The 27,663-nt window shown below is 38.4% G+C and overlaps 1 protein-coding gene across 1 annotated transcript; it reads right to left on the reverse strand.

Annotated features, from left to right (window-relative positions):
• Window positions 1-783: 783 nt before the first annotated feature.
• On the reverse strand, window positions 784-27,663 carry lmtk2 (lemur tyrosine kinase 2). Its single transcript, XM_015394811.1, has 14 exons — window positions 27,216-27,663; window positions 19,651-19,784; window positions 19,338-19,491; window positions 19,025-19,101; window positions 18,724-18,842; window positions 16,427-16,514; window positions 13,222-13,352; window positions 10,677-10,761; window positions 8,949-9,070; window positions 6,488-6,637; window positions 3,444-6,402; window positions 2,820-2,952; window positions 2,510-2,740; window positions 784-1,867 (listed from the first exon to the last, which is right to left on the reverse strand). Exons 1-14 carry the CDS (start codon window positions 27,319-27,321, stop codon window positions 1,839-1,841), a joined length of 4,518 nt encoding a protein of 1,505 aa, XP_015250297.1. The 5' UTR covers window positions 27,322-27,663; the 3' UTR covers window positions 784-1,838.

Here is a 27,663-nt window from a genome sequence, read left to right on the forward strand (position 1 = left end):
GAAACGATTCTGCAATCTTCCTTTACTGACGCAAAAAAATATGCACCACAAAAGCCTTATTTAGAAGTCCATTTGCATTTATTTTCATATTAAACAGTGTAATTATAAACATTTCATTCAATTACACTAAGCATGATCAATATGAAGTAAAAATATTTAAAATCTACAGGTTTAAAGGACAGAATGAATTCACATCTGCTTCCGCGTCTTAATTTAACCGCTTTTAGTGGACGACTGATATGTTCCTCTGATTTTACTCAGCTTTAAGTTACAAAATGAAACTCCCTACCGATCAACTCGGTTATTACAGCTTTTTTTTGTACCCGCCCCAATTTACAAACAGAAAAATAACACAGAATCCATATATACACATTAGAACATCTCAACATTAAGTTACATTTTTCAAATGTGCAAGATTAAGCAAATGTATACTGTGGTCAAATAAAATTTCCTTAAATAGGTGTTCAAGTTTAACTGAGGAGCAGGCTGCTGTTTTTAGTGGTCGATATGGTGTCAACAGAGAGGTGGGGGATCTACAACAGGTGAAGTATAGCCAGTGAGAAGTTCTTAAAGTGGTTTTATCATCCAAAGAAAGCTCATTACAGCAGAAGATGATTAGTTAGTATTGAGCTATGCAATACAGGAAGTGATATACAAAATATGGTCGGCAAAGAAGGCTTTTAAAAGTTTCCATATTTGATACAACAAATAAAAAAAAAAAGGCATGACACCTTCCATAACAACTTACAACAGCAGCCATAAATATTTGTAGTGTTTTTTTTTATGTTTGTTCTAATAGTGTTCCCTACACGTCACATAACCATGACCACCAGACCTTCCAATCAACACGATGAAAATTCATTGCACATTTGTTTACAAACAACTTACTTCATTGCCTTTTTCAAAATAGAGATTTCTTGCTTATCCAAAATTTTTTTTTTTTTAACAATTTGAAATATCTGTAGTGACAGTTACAGGTAGGAAGGAGGATCGCTGGATCAACAGGCACCATGATTAGACCCAGGGATGAATAATCAAGAAAAATTCCTGCAGGTTTCAATTAAAATAAAGCTTTACAAAGATCAATAATCAGGGATACGTTTCAACTGTTTGACAGCTGAACCCTGACCTCGTTAGGTCTGAGAATCAATAAAAACAATAACAACCTCAGCTTACTGCAAGTGTTCCTTACATACAGTGCGTCACCTCTACAGGTTGTTTGGTACATCTGCATTCCTCGTCCTTTTCATTCAAATACTGCTACGCAAGGATTCAACAGAATTTCATCTCCAAATAGGAGAATCACTCAACTCCAACGGAAGATAGATGAAACGAAGAAAAGGCAACCACTGTAATAATTGCACAACATGAAGGAGAGAACAACAAAGAAAGCACTGATGAATATAAAATGTTAGGTGTTTAATTGTAGTGCTGCTGAGATCAAAGAGCTTATTCTGGTTTGGTTGCAGTGATTATTGGCCAGCTCAGAATGAATTCATTGATCCAAAATATTTTCTTTTTTTTTACTTTACAGAGAGCAGGCAAGGAAAGGAAGCTGATACACACCTGGAATGTGCATGATAAGTCTATAAAGCAGCAGATTTGTCTTTTTAATTGCACTGGACTAAAAATTACACCAATACATGTGGCTCAGAGAGGGACTGGGGTTCATCCGTCTGAATATTGGGTGAAAGTCCGTTTTTAGTCTAAACGCCAATTCTTCTGAGAACGGTTCTGCCTGAGGGGAGCACTTCAAAAACCGTGTCCTCATTCCAACGTTCCCAAAAAGGACAGCTTCCTCAGTAGTGTCACCAATAATGGTTCCTTCGCTCCATGCTTTAGTCTTTTTCTCCATCCTCGCTGCTTCCTGATGGAAAGAAAAGAGGGAAAAAATAAACCTTTCAAGATGCATCTTGTTGTGATCATATATTAAATCTATGACTAACACCATTACTTCATTCATAGCCTTGGATAAGCTTCCACATAATTCCCAAATCTTTTTTTTTTGTGGTTGTTGTCTTCTAGGGGAAAAATATAACATTTTGAAGAAATTTCAAAATCAGGGAATTAAAAAAAAAAAAAAAAAAAAAAGGTAGAACCCACCACAAAATAAAACAAGAACAGGATGAAAGTGAAATGGCGGTGGAAGCAAAAAGCCAAATTGACACCGACTGCTCTATATACTGCTCTATAAAGCTTTAAAGAAAGAAAAAAGATAAAGTTTATGTAAATAAAAACACAATATAGATTTAAATGCAGTTTGAATCGATGGCTCTAATGTGGTAATGAGTTTTGTAGGCAGGAAAGGGACAGGGATGCAAAGAATGTACCAATTTACAGCATCAAATAGCTGAGGTATCTATATCATTTTTTTTTTTAAATATCACTTTAGTCTTTAAGTTTTATAAATTTGTTTTACTTTACCCCTGTTGCCCTTCTCCGTACATATAAAACATAACCCTGAGAAATGAGCAGCGGAATGATTCCTGAAACTGGAAGCTCCACTTGCCTCCTTGTTCGATGTCAGAGTCTGTGAGATGTGTAAGGGAGAAACTGGCAATGTTTGCCGGTGAGATGGAGAAACGGGAATAGGAAGAGGAGTTGCTCCAGGTCGGCTGAAGCGTGCGTCCTGCTGATGGGGGAGTAGAGGGCACAGCACCAGAAACGGGGTCTTTTTCAATCTTGGACAGGAAGGCAGGCCCAGGCGAGGAGAAGTCATCATCCCACTCAAAACCACCACCTGTGAGAATTAACCCAGCATGTCAGGACTGAAGTTTATCCATAACAATTAAAACTCTAAAGGGGCTTCTAACACTTACCCTCCTCATCGGTTGAGCTTTCAGAGTTAGGAAAGCGATTAAGGTAGCTGGCTGTGGAAACAGGACTGCCGAGCTCTGGGGACTGACTGCTCAAGCCGGACGAGTGGTCTCCCAGTTCCTTTGTTGGAGTCTCCTACAAGGTAACGTGAATACAACAATTAGGACACATTAAAAAAAGGCCTACACATTTGTTGGTTCTTCTGTAAAGAGTAAAAAAAAAAAAAAACACTTGAATTATATTTGTTTTTAGCATCACAGCTAAAATGAGTTTGTAAAAACCCCTCCCCATTACCCACATGAAAGCTTTATTAATCGTACACAATGCCGAAGCATAAAAAGGGTATGCTGTTCAACCAACAAGCAGCATTTCTTTCCCGAACTATTATCCAGCAAATAAGGATCCTATTCCCAGTGGTTAGAAGACACAGGATTCTATAGCTCATCGTATCAAACCAGGAAAACAAAGTTGTAGATAACAGATCATTTTAAAAAGTGCTTTAGTTTTAATTAGATGTTTAAGGCTAGGAATAAAAATTGGCCAACTGGTACCATAAGTAAAAAGGATTACTATTAATTATTAAAAATGAATTGTAATAGAAAGGTAGGGGAGAAAGAAATCATTACCTGGTCAAACAGGTAGACTGTAACATCATCGAAGAAGGACACAGCTCTTCTGGAGTTTTCTGCATTGTACCTCCCAGCAAATGGGGAAGACGATGCATCGATGCTCAGGTGTGTTGGTTTTAATAAGCTCTTCAGGTTTTTGCCGGTGACGTCTTCCGACACAATGATCGGCACCACGTGCACCGTGTCATCCTCGCTGTCGGAGCTGGAGCTGTGCAACGTGTACGGACGCATGTCGTCGTCAGAGTCCTCACTGTTCTCGTCCTCCTCGTCAGCATCCCCGCCATCTTCCTGTCCCTCCGATCCTGGACCATCCCGCCTGCCGAGGTAACGGCCCTCCACGTCGGGCTCTTTGATTTTATGGCCGTCGTGGGCATAGGTTCTGGTCAGTTTAGCATGAACGTTACCCTCTAGTGTTGCGTTTGAGGAGGTATCAACAGGCAGAGGGGATATTTCTAAATCTGGTAACTGGCTGGATGTTTCAGGAAAGGAGTCTTTGATCGTCTGTTTTTCAGGTTCTCTTCCATTGTGGTGAACTGAAGCATCTGCCACCCCACTTTTTAGTTCCTCTTTAATATGTGAAGTCGTCACTGGATGAAGGTCCTGGTCATCAGTTTCTACAGTTTCAGTTTCTTGCTGGCTAAATAATGCATCAATATCCTTTTCCTTGTAATCTCTCAGAGTCGGACCCTCAGGGTTCCTCGTCCATGTGTCGTCTGTAGCACTTCCTGCAGTCAACTCGTCCCCCTTCTTCTCTGGTTCAGATTCATTGTCGGAAAAGTAGGCGGAGTCTCTGTAGCTGCTGCCAGCAGGAGGTTCTTCTGCAGGGGCTACAGGCTCAGGCTGGTGATCCTCACTCCGAGTTTCTGGCACACCCTCAATCTCGGAGATGACGATTTTTGGAGGAGCCAAATTTGTGGCGACAGCATGCGCGTTTGACTCGTCGCCGTTGGAAATGCTGGTGTCAGTTTTCACAGGAGAGCAGTCTGTGACATTTGGCTGAGAATTCCATTCAGGAGACTCCAGGTTCTCCGTCTCATAGCCGCTGTCTGATATCTTGTAAGGAGGCTGAAGCTTGTTTTGGGGTATCTGAGTGCTCAGGTCCTCCGCCTGCTCCGCCAACCGATGAATGTCTAGAGAGTCGAGAGAATCCGGCGTTTCGGCTGAATTGTCGATGGTTGGGACAGTGGTGGACATGCTGTCTTCTAGCAAACTGTCCTGGCTTATCTGATCCAAAGACGGACCTGAAACAAGGAGAGATCTAACAAGTGGATGTCCATTAGTTTCCAAGAAAGACTCCTCCTGATCAGACAGATTCGTTTCCAGGTCTAGATCCGTGTCTTCAATCAGTTCACTCAGGGGATCGTTACTTGTTAGGTCCCCATTCGGTTCATTTTCAAAGCTAACTACATTATCTTGAAGGTTTTCAGGCATTTTAGTTCCTACGGCTTTTGAGACTTCAGGGTCATCTTCAAGGCTGGAGATTTTGGCATCTGTGGAAAAAGAGTCTATAGTGGCACTGTCAGAGAAAAACGGGATATGGCCGCCCATTTTGTTAGTAATGGGCTCAAACCTCTCTGAGGTAGAATTGAAACCGGAGTCTACAGCCCTGTCTGAGGATTGCAGTAGAGTGAGGTCTTCAGAGGAAGAACCATTTCTAACTGGCTTCTGGCTCTCTGTGTTATCATCTGCAACCACTGTAATGGAAGGCACGAGAATTTCATGTTCTAACAAAAATTGCCCCAAGTCAGTGCTTGGAGAATCTAAAACATCCTCCCTAGAGGCTGTGCTACTTGTTGCAGGTGTGAAATGCATATCGGTCGTGTTTAAGCTGCCTGAAGTCTCCAAGGTATCCCAAGAATTCATTTTGAACGCGTCTTCCGGTTCATGGACAACACCGGGTACGAGAAAGCTCTGCTGTGGATTAGAAAAACTGTAGTTCTCTTTCATCAGGTTCTGTTCTCTGAGAAACACAAAGTTATCAGCCAGTTTTTCAGTGCTGTTAGGCCTCTTCACATCCGTGTTCTCTCGCTCTTCCTTTATAGGAAACTGATAAGAATCCTCCTCCAAAAAATAGCTTGGATTTGGTTTCACTTCTTCGCCTTCCAGAGCGCCATCAAGGAAAGGGTTCCCACTGCGATCTGGGAGCTCTAGGAAATTTCGCCTCCAGGAGGGAGAGTCTTCATGCTTTGAACCTTCTTCAGTGAAAATGTTAGTGTGGTATGGACTGTCGTTTTCCAGAGATGACCAGATGTGGCTGTCTGGTAAATAAGAATCCTTTGAGTCAATGCTCTGGTGAAAAAAGTCAGCATCTGTGCTTGACTCATCAAGGTGGACATCTTGTAATAAAACAAAGTCTTTCTGACCAGAAGTAAAGCCTGTGTCCTGTTCTCCATTCCCAACATCCCTGTCAGCGCTCTCACCTGGTTCCTCAAGCTGTATATAATATTCATTCCCATTAGATGACTTCTGTGAATCAAACACTGGGACAATACCAGGTATTCCTATTGCAGAGTTACTACTTCCAGCTGTTCCGGTGACAGGTAAAGGATCAGGGAAATGAGCCTGGATGTCCTCCCTGGAAACAGGGAAGAACATGCTCTGGTAGTTCAGGGTAGTGTCCATGCTGGATCGCCCGAGGGCGCCGTCATAGTGGTCCTGTTTGGCTGCCTCCCAAACATACTCAAAGCTGAGACCTTTGCTTGTTTCCGTAATGGTCAAAACTTCGTCTATCTCTTGTCGCAACGCATCATCAGCGAACTGATCCAGGATCGGGAAAGATGAGTGACTAACAGTCTGTCTTGTGGTTGGGTTAGGCTTCAGTGCATCCCAGCGTTGCTCGAAATCTTCCTCCATGTCCTTCTGCCCTTGCATTCGCAGATAGATGAGCAAACGATGCACTTCTTCTGCCGTAGCTCTCTTCTCAGGAGACAGCCAACAGAACTGCAGCACCTCATACCTGCAAGTAAGCACAGCAAATTCTTGTTTCAAATCTACCTTCTTAATGAAAATACAATTTTCGGATAAAGGCTGAATTCACTCACCATCTGTCAGAATAAGGAAGCTCTAACTGTGGTTTAAATAGCTTGACTTGTTGCTCCTTGATTACATGATGCAGGACCTCACGGTCGGACAGGTGTGGATACGGCTGAGTGGCATTCTCAAAAAGCTCCCACAATGTGACCCCCAAGGCCCTGAAAAGAGACAACAAGTGGCTGCTATGGTTAATCTCTTTAAACACCTTTGCTACTCAGCCAACTACTGCTAATTAAAACAAAATAAAACGGTTATGCATTTCCTTTTCTACAGGGAAAAAAGATTAGAAAAAAAAAACATGCATGAGGCTGATAGATGTGGGGAACATCTCTAATTGTCAAACACTAGTTATGTTCTGCTCGTTACAGAATGGTGCAAGATGGGTCTGCATCAGTTAAGCTAAAGGTGACAACTGGACTGGTGGCAGCTCTGTGTTTACACTGTTTACATTTGATCACTGCTGCACTTTGTGTGGGAGGAAAAAAAAAACATGATGCAAAAACGCATTGATATGGAAATTAAGAGCATTAAATTTATATGGTGCAAACGTGCAGTAATTTGGTTTGCCGTTATCAATGTGATGCAGAGACTGTAGTATGAGTTTTTTAATCAAAAGGTCAGCTGTCTGTTGGCAGTGTGGAAGAAGCCGTTTTGTAATCTGCTGGACCTGCATCGGATGCTGTGAAGTATCTTCCCAGAGGGCAGCAGGGAGAACAGTCCATGGTGGGGATGTGAGGGGTCATTTATAATGTTACAGGCTCAGGACATGCAGCACTGGGATGAAATGTCTTTAATGGGAGAAGAGGAGCCCTGATCATCCTCTCTGCTGTTCTCACTACTCTCCTCACTTTATTCCAGTCTGAGGCGCTGCAGCCTCCGGACCACACAGTGAGACAGCTGGTCAGAACGCTCTCTATGGTGCTTCTGTAGAAGGTGGTGAGGATGGGTGGGGGCAGGTGGGTTCTCCTCATCCTCCACAGGAAGTACATATGCTTTTTTGCCCTTTTGACCAGTGAGGTGGTGTTTACAGTCCAGGAGAGGGTGTCTGTGATGTGCACCCCCAGGAATTTGGTACTGCTGACCACCTCTACAGCTGAGCTGTTCAGCAGTGGAGCGAGGTTGGGCCAATTCTTCCTGAAGTCAACAATGATCTCCTTCAGGATCAGGCTGTTTTCTTTGCACCAGCCCGCTAGCTGTTCCATTTCCTCTATATAGTCCTGGTAGTTGTCGTCTCTGATGAGGCCCACCACCATAGTGTTGTCTACAAACTTCACGATGTGATTGGTGGAGAATCTGGGGACGCAGTCATGTGTCATCAGGGTGAACAGCACGAGGCTGAGGTGGGTGTGGAAGTCTAGCAGCCAATTGCAGAGGGGTGTATTGAAGCCCAGCTGTTTCAGTTTTCCTATCAGATGCTGTGGGATGATGGTGTTGAAAGCTGAACTGAAGTCCAGGAACAGCATCAGCATGTGGGTGTTCTTCTCCTCCAGGTGTGTCAGGCTCAGGTGAAGAGCAGAGGAGATGGCGTCCTCAGTAGAGCTGTTCACCCATCATCTAGGAAGCTGTGAGCAGCCTCACCAAATAGCAACCAGAGAGCAGTCTGGTGTTTAAGGGTCTTGCTCCGGGCTGCAGAGCAACTGCCTGAGGTCTGAACCGGTGATCTTAAAGGCTCTCCAACATCTAATGTACTGCTCTAAGCTCTAGGCAATAAAATGCTCCTATGATGATATCAGAAGGAATATGTTCCTATTTTCACCTTTCCTCTCTTTCTCATGAGGAAGTTATTCAGTCTTTGATTAGCATGTTAAATTTGGGAAACTTGAGGACTTCAGTCTGATTATTACATAGCCACATTACTACTGTGTAATAGGCCATCATTTCAAAGAGGTCAACAAGAAACCGTATGTTTTATAAAATTTTAATGAAAAATAGCAGCACTGAAATTTTTTTAATTAACTTTAACATTAGTGGAACATTTCCCTACATAATTAAAAATGATATTGTGAGCATATACTTCATCAGCTGGGTATTTCATCTGCTATTTTTGAAAGTGGGAGTTGTTAGGTAAAGGATGATTATATTTGATCAATATATATATATATATATGTTTAGAGACATTAACTGTATCACTGGTACTAGTAAAGCAGGAACTTAGACAGCTGGAATTTAAAACTCACTCTATAGAGGCCAGTTCTAAGAGTTAATTACGGTTAACACTATGCAAAAAATAAAAATAAAAGAAAGACATTTCTAAAAAATGTTTGAACTTAATTTCTGCAGGCAAAAAACATCTAAAAATATTTTAGGTGTTGACCCAAGCTGTGAACAACACAAAACATTCTCCTGTGTTCTTCTAATTCACAGGACATTGTTATTGTTTCCTCTATACTCCAGCGGGACTTAGTCACCCGTTTGCTGCTGATGAACTCATTATGAGGCGACTAGCAGAGCAAACATATGTGTACCTACCACACATTTCCGGCCTTGGTCTGCTCCATCGTAATCACCCCCCCATGGCGCTCTGCCACCAGCTCGGGAGCCAGCCACCGGAGGGGTGCGAACACATCATCCTCTGTGATGATGTAATCCTCCTGCAGAAACAGGATTGTTTTAAACGTGGTGTCATACTCTGAATGGATTTGGACAAACCCAGCAAAAACCTTGACAAAGAGGAGAAATTCAGCAGCTGTCGATGCAGCAAATCTATGACATTGGTTCCGTTTTCTTACAGAAATAGATTTGTTGGGTGACCTTCCCTCCTAAGTATTAAATTCAGACGGCATAACTGCCGGCTCAGCAGTATTTCAGGAATGTAGCAGATCCAAATGCTGTAGACATATGCAGCAAATCAAGTTACAGAGAGGACAATCTGAATTCTGCGATGAAATGTGCCCTATGTCTGATCAAAGGCAACATTTGTTTCGGCTCAGATGGAGCACATCTAATCTGTGCAGTTGCTAAGTTAAAATAGCGTTGATTGATATAATTCTTAACTGTGAGAGTGAGCTGAGTTTTAATTTACCATAGTCAGAAAACCTTAACTACATCTTTTGCCAGAAATAAATAAAAAAAGACAGATTAAAAATAAGTCATAGGGAAGAAGATCCAAAAGGGGGAGTAGAGCCTTAGCTGTGATTATTGGACCATCCGGTGTTTTTTTTTTTTCACAGACTAAACATCAAAACAGAGTTTCAGATCAAGAAATAACATTAGTAAGTAACTTAAATATATCTGGCTGTAAAATCCAACTATCAAATATTCTACAGATGTTATATGTTGATCACTGCATAACTCTAGATAACTGGGAACATTTCATCTTTCCAATGACACGGTGAGAAAGACTGTATTAGCTGCAACTTTCTCCAGAGTTGGAGGAACATGTTGACATTAATGGGCAGTAAAGATAAGGGACAAAATATTGTGTCACTGTTGAGGAAAACACACCTCCAGGTCCTGAAAATCTATGGCGAGTGAGAGCAGCCCAGTGATAATATGAATGTAGACAATACTAATTAACTCCACATGCATTGAATGGTTTTAATGTGCTTTAATGTATGGTTGATATCTCCAGATTAACAGTAGCTACAATTGCATGTGTAAAATGTTCCCGATCCAACATAAATCTTGGTTGTTCGGAAATCCTAAATCTCTGTTTAAATGGACTCTAAATAAAATTATCAAACCATGGCTTGTGTGTACATGTAGCAAGCATTCCATCAGAATCGGATTAGAATCGCCAGCCTGATATGTTTACATTTTTGATCCTGTTATTTGTGTCAATGTAAACGTAGTTAGTGATGAAACATTTTGAACAGAAATTTAGAAAAGAGCTTTAAATGAAAATCAGCTCAACTACTTTGGAGCTTGATAAAAGAAAAAAAACAACATTTAGTTATCAGAGCTTTTTATTCTCTGACTTAGTTGTTTAATTTTCAACGTGTTGGAGTTAACTAAGCAGGTTCACTTCTACCTTTTCACATTTTCCTTATTCCAGACTTAACGAATACGTCACTGAATCTAAACTGCAGATAAAGATTATTTGCACATAACTGTATTTTAAAACCCAGGATCTTTGATTGTTAGTGTGAGAAGGAATGTTGTTACTTATTGTCAGATAAAGTAATTATGCAGCTTATTACAAGAATGACATAACCATCCAATTACTGCACAGAGGGAAACAAACCAAAATGTCCTTACTTTATATCTATAGGGTCCAATCCCATAGTCTCCCACTTTAACTATAAGATCTGCAGTCAGGTAGCAGTTCCTTAGAGCCAAATCACTGCAAGAACACAGAAAAACAAGATTATTAGACATCTGAAGAGGCTCAATGATTAATCTCCTTTGTGCAAGTGTTTTCTTTATGCTTAATTTATCTCCATGCAAGAAAAGGCCAAAAAATAGTTCTAAAGATAGAAGTCTGAAGAATTACATATGATTAATGAACCAGAAGCCTCGTCATTTTTCGTATTAAAACAAATCTCTTACAGAAGATATATGTTTGCTAAGATACACATCATCAGATATATCTGGAAAGGAAGCAGACTTAAAGATCCTTATGTCTGTCTGCCAGCAGAGGGCATAACACGCTCTAAAGCTCTGCATGTAAATAAGACATGGTGGTTAATTCACAGGGAATCCAGGCTTGTGTTACTCTATTCCCCTCCAGCATTCTCACTACAGAGTGCTTTTTAAAACACCCAATGACAAACGCTGTAGACACCTATATCCTTGTGCGTTCATGCATGGCTTAGCCAACCGTCAGCCATACTAGAACCTCTGAAAAGAAAAATGAAGATGTATTTTAAAACGCTCCCATGTCCTCTGCTGTTGGTTAACGTGTCAACATGTAACTAACACAGCAAGGAGGGAAGCATGTTCCACATTTTAGCCCTACAAGGTCATTATATGGCCAGAGGCTTAAATACCTATTAGGTATCTGTGGACTCAATGCAAACCCTTCTACTCTGATATTCAGTCATACTGAGGTCACTATTTATTTCTTCAAAAATAACATTCAAAATTGTCAGATTTTAAAATCTACTCAAAAAGGTCTGTTTAAAAAAAAAAGTTAAAGTGTCACAATTTGTCAAAAAAGTTCAAATTTTTAAAGAAATGTCTGTTTATATGAAAAACTTTTTATATATTAACAGGGTAAAAAAAATGAAATAAACTGCAATTAAACAAAAATCATACATTAATTCCTTATTTGTAATTTGATTGCATTGGGTTGAAAAGATACAGCTTTTCTTATTTTTTAAAAATAAAATATTGGAAGAAATTATGAGTTTTTAACATACTTAAAACCTTTCATACTATAAACAAAAACAAATAATATTCCTACTGGATGCAGATTTCATACTTAAGTAACGACTAAATTGGAATCATAAAAAACTAACCTATTCAAGAATTTGTATACTTTAAGTTCTGGAGGTAATTTACAAAACATTTTACTTTAAGTTTCCCAAAAAGGACTCCAATGATCCTACCAATAACTATTATTCACACAAACGTAAAAGAAACCATAATTTTAAACTTCAAAGATGAACTTTTAAAGGATGACACACAAAAAAAAGAAAAGAATAATGAGTTTTTAAAAAGCAGCTGTATAACGAAGCAGGTGACAATGTGAACCTTTTTTGTATAAATGATTTTGAGAAATGTTTCAAGGCAGGAGAAAACGTATTCAGCACTAGATAAAGACTCCTACAAAATAATGTAAAGTTATTTCATAACAGAAAAAAAAAACACTTAACAAAGAAGATGTGCTGTTTTAAGGTTTCTTAATACTAATTTATTCAACTGGCATGCTGTTGATTGAGTCTTGCTCTTTGGCACCTTCATTCTTACCCTTGCATAGCACAGCTGAGATTTCAGCCTGGGACATCAGCCCACACAGCATTTCCCTGAGGGGTTTTTTTTGTCTGTGTTGCTGCGATGTGCCCTCCCCTCTTACGTAGCTTCACAGAGCAGTACACCCTGTCCTTTTACACTTTACATCATGATTTTAAACATTTTTTAAGCATTCGGAGTTGAACTCAACAAAGAACCTTGATAATGAGGAAATCCTGTAGACCTCACTGAGTTGTAACAAGGATTAAAACAACGCCCAATATGAGGGTATCCCTTTACATACGAAGAGCAGAATCATCATATCCCTCTGGCAGGGGACAGCTGACACTGTGGCAATGCATTGGAGCTGTGTAATTGGAACCCTTTAAGCTTATTCTGAGCATGCAAAATAGAGCTGATGAACTGAGCATCGTATGTTAGCCCCACCTCAACCTGCAAGCACAGAGTTCTTAACGTCTCCCTGCAGCTCTGCTTGTAGGGGGCAGACAGCCAACCAGTGCTGGCTGTGGTAAAAATGAAAACGAAACGCAGCCTCTCTGCTGTACAAACCTTTTTTGGAAAACACTGGTAATCTTGAGACTGGTTGGACAGACAGCGTGCAAGTCAAATACTACCGTTGACCTACACCTTCACATCATTTATGACATCCTATATGATAGTTAAATACCTTGTAAATAACTTTGTTTACAAATCAAAGCCTGATTTAACCATTAGGCTGATGTCGTTGACGTTTTGATTTGCGTAATCATAAAAAAAAACGTACTCTGTTCATGTATATACATCTAGTGTCACCGACAGCCTTAAACAGCAGCCGCCCAAAACATAATGCTTAGCTCAGTAGATCAAAAGTGTGTGAGCTTAATTAGATGTTGCAGTTCTGAAGTGCTACCTGTGCAGGAAGTTGTGTTTGTGAAGGTGAGTGACACCAGCAGCAATTTCACAGGCCATCCTCTGCAGCTGCAGCAACTCAGCGTTTCTGACTGTCCAATCCTGCTGAGACAGATAGCTTCGCAAATCCCCCTGCAGAGTCAAGCAAAGATAAACTTAGAGCTGTTAACCCATTCTAAACAAACATAAAAAAAAGGAGAAAAAAAAGACATTCCTTCTGTAAGAGATAAATAGAGGGATTGTATTAATATGCAATGTGCAGGCATTACCACTAAGGGGCAGTAGACTACCCCTCCTTCTTGTCTTTTCAGCACTTTATGTGAGAGCGAGCCAAATAAGGGTAACACTATTCAATGGTCTTCAGTGCTGTGTCACAGAGATTTATAAATAAGAGCGTCTAGGTCAGACCAAGGAAGTACCCTGTAACCGTGACTTCTGGGAAGCTATTTACAATCAATACAATAAAACAGTCATATGAAAACTTAAAATAATAAATAAAACCCATTCAGAAATATTATCACTGGGAGTTGACCAGAGCAGCATGACAACAGAGCAGTGAGACGTCAATCATGAGGTGCAATGGGAACAAATAGTTAACCCCTGGGCGGTATGCCAAAGAGACAGTAAATTTGACTTTCAACAACATCTCAGCCGAAGCTTTATAACACACCTGTGTCCATCAGTCACTGAAACACAACAGATTGTTTGTGCATTATTGTATAACAAATTTTAAAGGGAATTTCCTGCAATGCAGCTAATCATGCAAATCCATTTTTATTAGGGTTTACATAAGAATAACTACAATGAATAAATTTTTCCACAAGCTGATTTGTATGCAGGCTCCTTTAAACGCTCTTTATCTCAGTGCCACCTGGCAAGTCCATCCTCACAGATAACGGACAGTTTATGACAGCTACGCCATCTCGGAAAAACCCCTTTAACTATAAAACCACTTTAAGAAATCTTGTGCAACCAACTACACTCTCATGTCATCTACTAAGCACATACACTCCACTTGCATGTCATTTTAAGCACAGAAACTGTTCTACAAAGGCCTCAGGTTTTTTTGCCCATCTGTATTGTTAATGTTTAGGAGTAGGTAATTAAATGTAGTTTCCAGAAAATTTGTTGTTATAAAAAAAGCTAAAACAAAAACAAACAATAATGTACAAAGTTCAGGTTTAGCCCAGCTGCTTCAGTATCAAGTTATAAATAATCACTAAAAGGATTTTTTCCCCCCATAAGTAGCCTAGTATACCGTTCGGAAGACATGAAGCTATTTTAGTGATTACCGTCAGTCTGTTTACAGCCTAAAGTCAAATAAATAAACCAAGGAAAGCTACCAGGAAATGTAAATCACACACCTGACTGAGATGATTGCAGTTAAGCAACTTTTACACATCCATTTATGGAAACCAGGTGAGTTGAACAGAGATTAATAGGTTAAGTAAGAATCTATATCTAAATAAACTAAAATGAGCGACCGCTGTCTTAAGTAAATATAGTTCTGATTAAAAAGAAATAGCTTTTTAAGGAGTAAAAAAAAATGTTTCCTTCTTTAAATTATTGTGACATTGTTCATTGTTTAAAGCTGAATTATGAGTTTCCATGGCTGGAAAATGTTTTAGTCCCTGGATTAAAATCCAAGCAAGTCAAAAAAATAAAATCCAGGTTAGGAAATTGGCCAAAAATGTTAACTGTAATGGTTACATAGACCTTTATGTAAAACCATGTAACCATGTAGAACTTTACCAATTATTTATTTTAATGAGGATAAAATTTATGTAATAAATTGCCTGATGTAAACTTGTGTCGACAAGTTTAAAGGGCCCAAGTCAGGCTATGTCTGAATTTCAATCAAACGTCCGGACTACGTCCGTGTCCAAATGCTCCAAATCAGTGTGACCCAGTTACTGTACAGAAATAAAAAAAACCACACCATTAATCATTAGTCAGAAAGAGGAAACATTACACTCGATTATTTTGTTTCAGGATTCAAATTGTTCACGCGGCAGCCGTAGGGTTAAATTTCAGGTTTGCACATCTAGATGATGACTGAGACGACCTAAAGTAGCGAGAGGACACCTTTCAACTTTTGCTCTTGTTGCCCAATTCAAAGAAAGAAAACACATGTTCATCCGGCTTCCTTTTAAAGCACTTTAAAATCTTTACCCAGCTAGGGATAACGAGCATACACATCACTCAATTGTGCTTCCCCTTACACATTATCACCTACAACATACAAGACCTGCTCGTTCATCACACGCTCCTCTCCCTAATGACTTGTGGCAAGTCATTCACCTTGACTTATTTCTGTGTGCTGTCAGAGGGATTACTAGAGCTGGCTGAGAAAGACCACAATGCCAGAAGCTCTGCCAAGTGTGGGCAGCTGACAATACCCCAAACCAACAGGATGATGCAACCCCAGGCTAGACTAATTCCACTGGACTCTGCTGAACACGATAAATGGGTTAGAGAAACGGGCAGCAAGGTAGAAGTTCACCAAGGCTAGAAGTATGCTAAAAAGGCCAGGTTACAGTCTACACAACCAAAATGATACAAAAGTCTTAAAGCAGCTTAGTGAGATGTTAATCTACAGAACAAACATAAAGCCAAAGTTTGTAACAAGAAATGGAAACAAACTCAAGAGTTATTCAACAGTTACTGTAAGTTTCTTTAGCTACAGCTTCGTCTTCTGAGGAATCCATTCAACAGCTGCCAATGACCAGAACGGGTTGCCCATAAAAAAGCACAAACACAGCAACTGGTAGAGCTGACACCAGAGGAGTGTAAATGGAGCCTGTTCCTTTACTGGGCGAGGGGGGAATGTGAGAAGTCCTGGGCTTACTGTAAATATGTAACTGGCTGAAGAAGGGAAGAAGAGATGGAGGGAGAGGGAGCTCCCCTAAGTTAAAGCACAGCACTGCTTCAACCAAGTGAAAAAACATCAACAATCACTGAGCATGACGACCAATGAGTGAATTTGATGCACATGGGAGGAATTTCTATGTTAATCCTTTAGTCAAAATTGCCCAAAACATGAGTCACTTTTACATTTTCTAATCTGATGCAGTGCTGCATTGAAGTCCAAAGAGCTATTTCAACTCAACAATTCTGGATATCGATACAAATATGATCTTTTCAGCTGTTTTTGTCCATTATTAAATGATTGAATCGTTGAAATTTGAAAATGTGTCTTCACTCACCATTTCACAATACTCAAACACCAGCAGGAAGGGAATGGCCTCGACACACTGTCCGAGGCACTGGAGGATATTTGGATGCTGCAGCACTCTGAGAACAAATAAAAAAATTAAATTAAATGTCACATCAGTTAGGTAAAACAAAAAAGAAAAGCTTAACCTTTTCGTTCTGCATTTTTTTTCAAAATAGAATAAGATGTGATGAAAAGAAAAGAAAAACCGAGCGAACAGCTAACAGTAATTTAATAGTTTTCGCAGTATTCTCACTAAAATGATTCAGCTGTGGAAAAAATTATGTTTGGTGAAAAAAAAAATAAATAAAAAAGATATAATAATTTGTCACAATTATTGAGTTTAAAACTTTCTTCTATTTACATTTCTCTGAATTTCATGTTTTTCTGCCCACACAGTACTATCTCATGATATCTAAATTATTTCTAAAATTCAATGGGCTCTATGCACAACTCCACTACTTCCTGAACTGAAGCCAATTCCTCTACTCCCTGTTTGTCATAACCCAAAGAAGTGATTAATCCAGTGTCTGGTCATTGTAGTCATTGTTACTGAGGTCAGGCACACCTAGATCATTTCTCAATATGCGTTCTTAAGCGTGTTCGTGTACTCGTGACATGTCATCAGCCTCAGCCCGAGTGCTGTTACAATTGCCGAGAACGCCAGATCGAGAATGCACCAAATCCCCGGATGTTGTTCTCGCCCTGCCCTCTTTATAGAGTATGCATCAGAGAAGACTTGTCCTTGCCAAGACCGAACTTCACGAGAACGCGAGTCCGTACTCGCGTTCTCGTGAATTCAGAAACGGCCCTCAATTAATCAGTTCATCCAGTAGAGAAAGACAGGAAACAAAGGAGCTGCCTTCATTTAAGAGGCCTATTTCACAAAGCAAGTTTTACAAACTTAGACTATACTCCAAATTAATGTAGCGTAAGACTGGAAACTAACAACAGCTCCTTTAAGTTAATTTAATCTTTGAGAAGGTCCACTCAAAGTTTTGCAAGAGCCTAACAACGATGAAAAGCCATTATCAGTGGAGGCCCGATTCGATGAGTCACCATGAGAACAGGAGACAGAATGTACCTATTGTACCCCACTGGAACTAAAGATTTTAGTGTAGAAAAAGAAAATAAAAAATGTATTTAAAACAGCACTACAGCTGCAAGGAGAGGAAGACAGAGAAGGAGAAGATTGCTGCTAGAGTTAATGTGCAAGTTTATATGAAGTGGAGTATGAAGTGGAGTACGGCAGAATATTTTAACATTTATTAAAGGACTCTCCTCTTTGTTGTTCCATTTTCAGATCACTGAAATAAGATTATTTCTGGTCTAAACAACATTCCTATTCAGAACTGTAATAACCTATTTTCTTAAGTACATTTTGGCAGCAGAAACTGAATTTCAAAAAAAAAAAAAAATTGTCATATTTAGAATTACATTTAATACAACTAGAAATGTTTATACATTTTAAGTGGCCGTTTTGACATTGATCAGCTTGACTTAATATATATTTATGATATCTAAAATACATTTCTTCCTAATCAACATAATCACGAAAACTAGTTTACCAGTTGAATGATAATGGACCACTGTATCATATTTTAGTGCATCTCACAGGAGAAAAGTATAAAAAAGTTGCTGTAACGGGTAGGCCTGTGCTATCATCTCATGGGGTACTTCACATTTGGATTCAATCTTCCATTTCACAGTAAACAATAAGTGGCTTTCTGACTGTGCAGTGGTTTTCTATAATGCTGTCATCACACACATCAGTGTCCTCTCACCGATATCAGGTTCCGTTAAGTAGCTGTTAAAGAAGTCGGTGTAATGCTGCTAATGTGAGGACAGAAAAGGTCATTGATGTATGTGATGGATTGTGAGGTGAAACGGTAGCACCAATAAAGATTTCTGAATGTAAAAGGTCATCAATATGTGCTCTGATGACCCTTTTCCAATAGTCTTTAATTCTCTGCAAATTAATGCAAATTTCACTTATTAAAAAATGTATATCTCCACATAAAAAATTAACAATTTAAAACACATTTTCCAAATGGATTTGTTGTATTAAAATCCAACATGTGAGTTTTAAAACAGAATTCACAATGTAGAAAATATAATTGACGTAAAGGCAGGTGAAATATATATATATTTATTTTATTTTATTTATGATCATTTGGGGCAAAATTTACAAATTAACAACCACTGGCACAGAACTTAGCACCATAGTACACATAAGAACCAAGACATCTATAATGCCCTTTGTTTGAAATGACTACTGTGTTTTCTTACCTGTATGGATCGCCCTGCTGCAGAAAGTCATTCTGCTCTTTGGCGCTGGCATTAGCTTTCAGCTCCTTTACCACCACTCTGGCTCCTCCGGGGTCTGTGTATATTTCACTTAACAGGACCTTAGAGTAAATAAACACAAGCTAAAGTATTAGGAGACTTCTGAACTAAAAATACATTACCAGAGCAAATTTTAATTATATCTGTTTTACTAGCTGACCTATGTCTCTTCAAAATACATTAATCAACAATCAGAATAAAAAAAAAATACATGTAGCACGCACCAAAAACAAAAACACCTTACCTGCCCAAACCAGCCATTGCCAATCTCCTGGATGTAACTCAAACTATGGCGCCCTATTTTGAAACCGCTTGACGTTTCTGGAACACAAACATGAACCAAATAAAATCAGGACATCTCTAACTGTTAACACTTTTTGCTTGGGTCATTTTAAACCTCCAATTTACTAACAACCATCCAAATCTAATAAATTTAATGAGAAATGTTTTTTTTTAATGTTTAACAAAGGATTATAGGCACAGTGTCTGGAATTTCAGCCTCCTTTACCAGTCCTGCTGAGGTTTTAACTTCTTATTGAATTGCTTTAATATTATACCTGTAATGCTGGCTAGAGGTTGAAGATGTGGGGGCCCTGGCAGTGGAACGGGGGACACAGCGAGGGTGTAAACCTCTGCTGGAGACTGCATAGAAGGAGTGTCCTCTGCAGGCGGAGTGAAGTCGATCTCATCATCAAAATGGTCCTCGAACTCCTGCATCAGCAACAATAAATTGTAGGATATTTAATACCTGAGGTTTGATCAATGCAACACAGTAACAGTCAATACTTTTTTGCAAATAACCCAAATTTAAAAGGAAAAAAAGAAGTCATATCAGGAGCTCCTGTAACAAGCTGACAGCACGACTCTCACCTTGAAGTTGATCTCTCTTTCCTTGCAGCAGGTCAAACAGTTCACTAGGACGACCACCAGTGCCACCAGAACGATTAATGACACGGTCAAGGGCAGGTAGAGAGCGACAGGCAGAGTGCCCCCTGTGTGTGCATCTGGAATGAAAAAAATACAAAAAAGAAGTGTTAAAGTAAAAAAAGTCTGACCAAAACATAAAAGAGAGCAACTGACAGGCATTTTCTTTTGAATCTAACCACGAAAAAGGCTCATTTCAGACAACTGTGTACCAACCATGCACCCCACTGCAGGTTTAAAAAGCAGTGTTATGCTGAGCTCCAAGCCCTGACCCAGCTTCTAGTTCAGAGACAGCGATTAGGGCGTCCGCGGGCCCATTAGTGGCTGATGGTGCAGCTGCAGGGACAGCAGGTGTGAGGTTTCTCGACCGAGGATGCTGCTGGCTTAGCAAATCGAGCAGCAGTTTTAACAACAGCCTTTCAGCCCACCCACTGCCCCTCTCAGCTTCTAGACTGAAGCCAACCCACATCACAAGATAACTTTTAGGTATATCTATAAACAATGGGGGCAAAAAAATTAAACCCAAAGCTTATTTCATGATAACAGCTTAGAGAGAAGGAGCTGATGCTGCAGACAATGACAGTGGTTTGTACACCTCAGTTTCCTTCTAAGCATTTTCAGATTTCCCAAGACTGATTTCCTCAATTTCAAGTGCAGCAGGATTTACCTCCTGCTACCACTAGAAGTATCATCTGAAACCACATTTGACCAACACTCTTATACACAATAAATGAACATGTTCAGTGATGGCGAGATTAGGATTTGCTGGGGTCTTTAAGCTCTTCAGGAAATGTGTATGCAAGCCTAAAATGGTCTCCAACAAGTGACAATATGCTAAATGTTCATTTTTTTGAGTTTTTTTTTTGCGATAGCTAATTAGGAAGTTGCACAGGGATGAAGGAAATTTATATATATATATATATATATATATATATATATATATATATATATATATATATATAAGTCTTTTTCTTTTTTTTTTTAAATACATATGTGAAAAGTGTATATGATGATCACCTGTGGACATCCATGGTTGAGTCTTTTCAAAATGGTCTTAAAGGGTAACACTTTTTTTTTTTTTACATTGGCCCCTTGATTTTACATTATTACATCATGTTCTACTCACCCATATTAGTTTTGTCATGTGGAGCTGTTCTGAAGATATTTGGTTTTGTTATATCCAAGTAACGTCTTCCTTTGGGCAACGAGTTGAAGGCACAAACTAAACTGTTCATAATTAATTCTTTATGGTACGGCAGCATTCATAAAATGTAGACGAATCAGTGTCACCCAGACATCTGCAGTTATATTTTTTATATTTATATTTTTTTTTAAACAAAGCGGGGTGTGTATGACATCATCTGCGCGCCGGACTGGAGCTGTGACCCCTACCCCTTATATTAATTCGGCTAGCTAATCTGAATCGTTCAATTCCATTTGGAGAGCAAGATCATCTGTGGTAGTAGCACTAGACATCTTCCAGGCATGTGAGTAAAACTAGCTGCAGTTCAGCGGACAGGATGAATGAATGGTAGCCGGCGCACGCAGATGACGTCATACACACCTTGCTTTGTTTATTTTTTATACATCACTTCATTAGTTTAGCAGGGAGATAACTGTAGTAAATCAGTCTACTTTGCTTTTACAAGGAATTATTTTGTTGTTTGTTTTTTTTTCAAAAATTTGTATAAATACAGGGATTCTCTATAAATATCTGAAATCAAAACTCAAATTGAAGAGGTAAATGGACATATGTGGTTTGCTCTACAAAAAAATTTTTAATCTTAGATTTTTCTTAATTGGTATAACATTATTGAAATGATCAACAGTGTAAATAAAACCTCCTCTCCAGAGTCCTTCCTGCAAGATGCTGGTCTGAATGGATTTCAGACTAATTTGAATCTGATCTGGAATATAAAACCAGTGCACACGTCTTCTGTTTAACACTGGAAACTTAATATGACCTTAATTTAATCTAAAAAAAAAAAAAAAACAGCAGTATATAAAAGGACACATGGTTCATAATGAGGGGTTTATATTTGTGTGTTTAGTGCACAACTGTGATCTGAAAGAGACAACCAATTTCAGCCCCAGTCACACCTTATGAGCCTCTGCTAAAATCCTAAATGACCTCTACTGTACAGTCCTCTAAAAGTAGCTCAGGCACCTTTGTTACTTGCAGTATTTCTCTACCAATGACCTTTCCATTAACATGTTTGTATATAGCACTCTGAAAACCCAGCTGCTTTACCCATGACCTTTTGTAGCCAACCCTGTTTGTGGAAGTTGTCAATGACAAACATCACGTCAGCAGTCTCCCCTCTAATTGTGAAGGTTGTAACATGGGTATATAATTTCATAACCAAACATTTTTTTTTATTGGTCCTAAATTACCAAGATGCCATAACCATAATGAAGAGCAAACAAATGCATGAAATGCATCCCTGTCTTTAATGAATCTATTAATTTTTACCTATGTATGGTACAATTTCACTTTTGAAACTAAATTATTACAACAAATTACATTTTCAATAATTACGATTATATACTGTATACCCCAATGTTCACTTAACTCAAAAATCTAAACCAGCTGAAAAGTCTAACTAAAGACCCTCATACTAGCAAGCATAGGAAAAGGAATGAATTTTTGAACAGTCGGTAAATCTACAAAATGCCAGTGGAATTTTGCAGGCACTAACACACACCTACAATTGTAAAATCCTGCTAACAATAATAGGGTTGAATTTCAAAACAACCTTGTGCAAAATCCTCTAAATATAGGAAGCATTCAGTGCAAATACCCTGCTGTCTCTTCAAGTATAACAAGTGAGAAGGAAGTTCAGGACCCCAAGAGATGCTCCTGCAGCAGTCAGATGGAGCCAACAGGAGCCTGGTCACAGCCCTTATGCATGGGATCAGTTTTTCTATATTAGGTTTCATTTGAGTCATAGAATCGCATTGTGACTTGGCAGAGTTCTCAAACAGACTATCCTGCTCTTCCAGGACCAACACAGTAGGAAGAAGTCATGTCATATTTAAGCTGTGCTGCATATTTCAGCAGTTATTTTCACAGAGGAGAAGCTGACCCATTTGTAGGGAACAGAAAACTGCATTGTCTAGATGGTTCAGGATTTGTCTGTCTTTGATCATCTTTAACATTCAGTAACATAAAGTTAGGTCTCCCATGGGTGGGGGGGTTCAGGTCTCCACTAATGTCATGTATTTCAATAAACTACAGATAGTATTTTACCAATATCCACCTTTGTCTTTTTTTCTTTTGACTCATAATGAAGTTAGGTGAAGCAATAATTGATCACAAAGAAAAGGAAGACAACTGAAATTGCTTTTACATTAAGTTATGAAATCTAATGTCCTTTCTATGAATATTGCATGCTTTTAATTAAGACACAACTGTACTTTTAAATGCCTCTTTCATGACATCTGGAAATATTTACAAAAACTTGTCATGTTTTCAATGTACCACCACTCTAACTAGCATAGGGCTGCAGCTAACGATTCTGTAGATTATTTTTCCAATTAATTGCTTAATAATCGGGTAAACCCTGTGCAAATTACCTCCTTGTTACCATGAGAAAGAGTAATAATTTTCTAAGGAAAAATTAAGAGTTGTGTTTATTTACTTTTACAAATATTTTTTCGGTTTGTTTCGTAATGAAAAAAAAAAAAAAAAAAAAATCAAAAGACTATGACACTTTTCCAGAATTTGGAAAACATCAGCATCTATTTTTCTCTGTACCATACAAATACAATTTGTTATCCCTGGCAGCTTTATAACAGATAATTATGCCTGTAGTGTGATAACCTTTCCTGACTGACTGGTATACAAACAGCAAACAACAGCGCTGTAATGGGTTACAGCCAATGTTCCCTAGGGTATATATACCACCATGAACTGGCTTTAAAACACATAAATAATGGCAGGAAAATTTAGAAATGTACATCTGACTTTAATTGACGATAACCAACCTGAAATCAATAGCTAACGTGATATCATTTGAAAACTTTTGAATGTCTTTCTGTTATTTAGCAAAACTGGACATCCACTCTACTATTTATGCACTGCTTAATGTAGGCCAAACAGGAGTGGCAAGAAAGGGTGGTGGGGTGATAAAACCATAAAAAATGGGTTCATGCATTACTTTCCTGTAATGCTACATTGCAACTGAGCAACCACACTGTTACTAATCATTTACAGGATCTGATAAGATTAGAAAATCTACTGGTTAAACATTACTGACAACAATTTACCTTTTTACCTTTAGCTTTAGACATTTTTAATGCTGTATTCTTAATAGGTTGAAGAGAGGGACCCTAATAAAGGAAATCTAGAAAGACAGACAACCTACTTCCTGAAACTAGGCTTGTTAGATTTGGACATATCTGTGGATGTAAATCAGTTTGACATAATCCTTTAAGTTAATTTCAATGTCATAATAACTAAAATCTTTATTTCAGGTCATTTCATATAGAATATACCCTGAAGGAGATGCCTGGATCTAAGAAAATTAGCACATTAAAAACGATGGATTGATAACAGCAATATAATCTTACTCGTGAGAGGTCCCGTGATGTAGGTAAAACAATTAAGTGCTATAAACATTAAAGAGCTTATTCTTTAAGCCTTTGAGACAATTCTGTCATGCTCATATGCAATCATTAACTTTACTCTGCAATACACTTAACTATTTTGGTGAACAAATGTTAAAAGAAGAAGGAGAATTTAGACATTTCTCCATATGAGATGAGACGGTTAAATGGAAAATGACCTTTACTTGTTCAACACTTCACATACTGATGGTGGTAAGCTGCATTGTCGCCACAGCTGCCATTGGTCAGACTGACAGATACAAGGCTGTCAAACAATCAGCATCAAAGAGTTTTCTGACCAACTACAAGCAAGGTGGGTGAAGTCAAGTCATTTCTGTCTCTATTGATAACCCAAGGTTACAAGACAAAGCTTTGAACCACCTACATTACTCTGTAGTGTATAAAATATCCAACACATATTTCTAGCATGCATTCACAATAACTGATATCTAAACTTAGGAAAATGTTTAAGAAATGTTAATTTTCAGAACCCTTTTAGTTAGGGGCTTATTAATATAAACACACAGAAAAATGTTATTATTATGTTGTTTACGTCCAACAAGTTTAAAGACAATATATGCCGTCAAAGACTGGTGTTCCTTTATTTTGATGCCATGACTGACATTTGCTAAAGCTGATGTTAGTATAGGGGCCTTTCTGCCCTTAGTTTTCTTTTCAGGATGTGAAATGTAAAATATATATTTTAAATATATATTAGGATCAGTAATCATGGAAAATTCAATTTCTTCAATCTACAAAATAACAACCAGTCGTTCCCAGTAGAGCTGGGCAATCAATTTCATTTGCAATATAATCACAACACTACAAAACGCAATTCTCAATTCGCAGAGGCACTCAATTTTCAGTTGTTACATTTAACAAGAGTAAGACAATGACTTTCTCAGTCCAGCCCTTTGGGTGGCAGTAATATGTTAAAAGAAAGGAATAGATGCAGGAATAGATGAACCATGCATGCGAGTAGAAGTAAGCCTTTTTCCAAACAACAATAAAGTTCTGTGACAATGAACTATGGACAAACAAGCTTTCAAGGTAATGAAAACAACAAAACTGAAGTGAAACATCCACATGTGGTTAGTGTAAAGGGAAAGAAAACTGAAAAACCCAATTTAGATTTTCTTTCATTAAAATATTATGTGAAGAAACCTTTTATGCAATATAGAATTTTTGCTAAATTGTTCAGCCACATCTCCCATTATGCTTAGCTTCCGATTATTCAGCCATACAGTAGCAACCAGTAATCCAATTGACGGGTTTATATCTTCATACCAATTTTACATTGAATTCACATCAAATCGCTAAAATTACTCCCACCCTTCATGGTCAAGAACAGGTTTTTTATGATTTAAAACTGGGAATCATACCCAAGAATCATAGCTGCCCATGCTCTCTGTAATTTTGGCAAAGCTTTGAGGTTTAACATAATAATTGAAGTTAACATATTCAAAATCATCCATTATATTTTTGTTCCTGTTCACAACACTGCAGGACTGACTATACCATAGGTGACAAAACAATGTTTGACTTATCTGAACCCAAGGACCCTTTAAACAATTAAACTGTTAATGTTTTGAAGACGCTATTCATGAAAAGCAACTGATCTGATGCATCAATATGTTCTCTACTAGCTGACAAAAAGGTTTAGAATTCTAAAAATTGAAAATATGTATAAATATTGGTGTCGCAATGATACTGATACCAGTATCAGACGGGGCTCCGATACTGCACTAAAATGGTGGCATCGGTATCGGCGAGTACTGAAAAATAGCGCACCAATACCATTTTGAGAGCCCAAAGTTTATTCAACTATTGTCACCCATTCCAGGTAGGCAATAAAAGGTTCTACTGGATTCACTTTGTATTAGTGTTTTTTCCTGCTTCACAAAGGTAGGCAGCATCTTGACAAAGCAATGATGGCAATTATTTTACATCCGAGTAGTATTCAGTTATTCATATATACACACACGCACATCAATTTCAAACAGATGGTATCGGTATGGTATCGGCCGATACTCCACAGCCAGGTAGAGGGTATCAGGGCCAAAAAATGGCATCGGCGCAGCACTAATAAATACATATAAATATTTGACATTTGATATGATATTCAATTAAAAAAAATATTCAATCGGGATGTAATTTTTGGTTTAATACAGATAGTTCTCTGCTACCATTTTAAAAATCAGGATGATAATACAACATATATTAAGTTACTAATGTGGCCATTTAGATAGATTAATGAACTATTACAAGTCAACTAACCACCAAGAAGGACTGAGATTAACTAAACATGTAAATGTAATTTTATATGATAACCCAACAGATTTCAACAACTGACTTTTTTGTTATTTAGATGTTCTTTTAATGCTCCCATGTGAACTCTTGATAAACCACAGTGGGATATTTCTCTGAAACACCTCCTGAAAGTTAAAATTTACTCTTTATAAAATGTACAGCACAATGCATTACAGGCATAATAAAGTGATTTCCCGTTAGATAGGAAGCAGATAAACTATAACATAAAAAACGATTTTCTCTTAGAGGCAGATTCAAGCAAAGTTTGTTTATGATTAGCTTGTCGGGTTATCAATTAGCTAGGTCGTGACTTTCACTCACTTGTGTTGCTTTTCTCATAATTGTTCTAAAATATTTACAGATTCATTCAAGACATAAGTAATATAACGTCATTTTGAAACTCATGAGCAAAGTTTTACCCAAACAGTGAATAACAAATATTCATAATTCAGCAGGAAACACTGTTATGCTGGCGTTAGCTTTCTAGCTGCTTGTTAGCATCAGACAGCAAATGCTAGCTAACATGAATGTTTACGTATAAATTCATTAACCATGAATTATTTGGATTTTTAAAATGAATTCAGCATCCTTACCTGTTTTGCGAGCTTCGTGAAGAGGGAAAGCATCAGAGAACCAACATCCAGACAGAAAAATCCCGGTAACCAGGAATAACACAAATCCATGGCGTCTCTCCATCATCCAAGTTTAGCCAACGATATGTTAGCACACTGAAACTATCCTAAATATACGTCCGACACTGTGCCAAATTGCGTGGTCTCATTGATTGCTAGCTTACTGTCAGTGTAAGCATCTTACGGGACCATATTTTGGACTGTTTTGGACAGTTGCTACCCACCGGGCTAACTAGCTTGAGCTAGCATGTTGAGGCTAAGGAGTTTCAGCTGACGACAGCAAACGCCACTCGGACATGGAGCGTTTCGTTGTCTATGTAGACAAAAGACAGCGTCCTCCTTTCACGAGCTGTCATGTTCAATCAATACACCTAGCCGTTATTTAAATAAACGTAAGGAAAAAAACAAC

This window comes from Cyprinodon variegatus, unplaced genomic scaffold, assembly GCF_000732505.1.
Source record: "Cyprinodon variegatus isolate N-32 unplaced genomic scaffold, C_variegatus-1.0 Scaffold709, whole genome shotgun sequence".
Classification (NCBI taxonomy): Eukaryota; Metazoa; Chordata; class Actinopteri; order Cyprinodontiformes; family Cyprinodontidae; genus Cyprinodon; species Cyprinodon variegatus.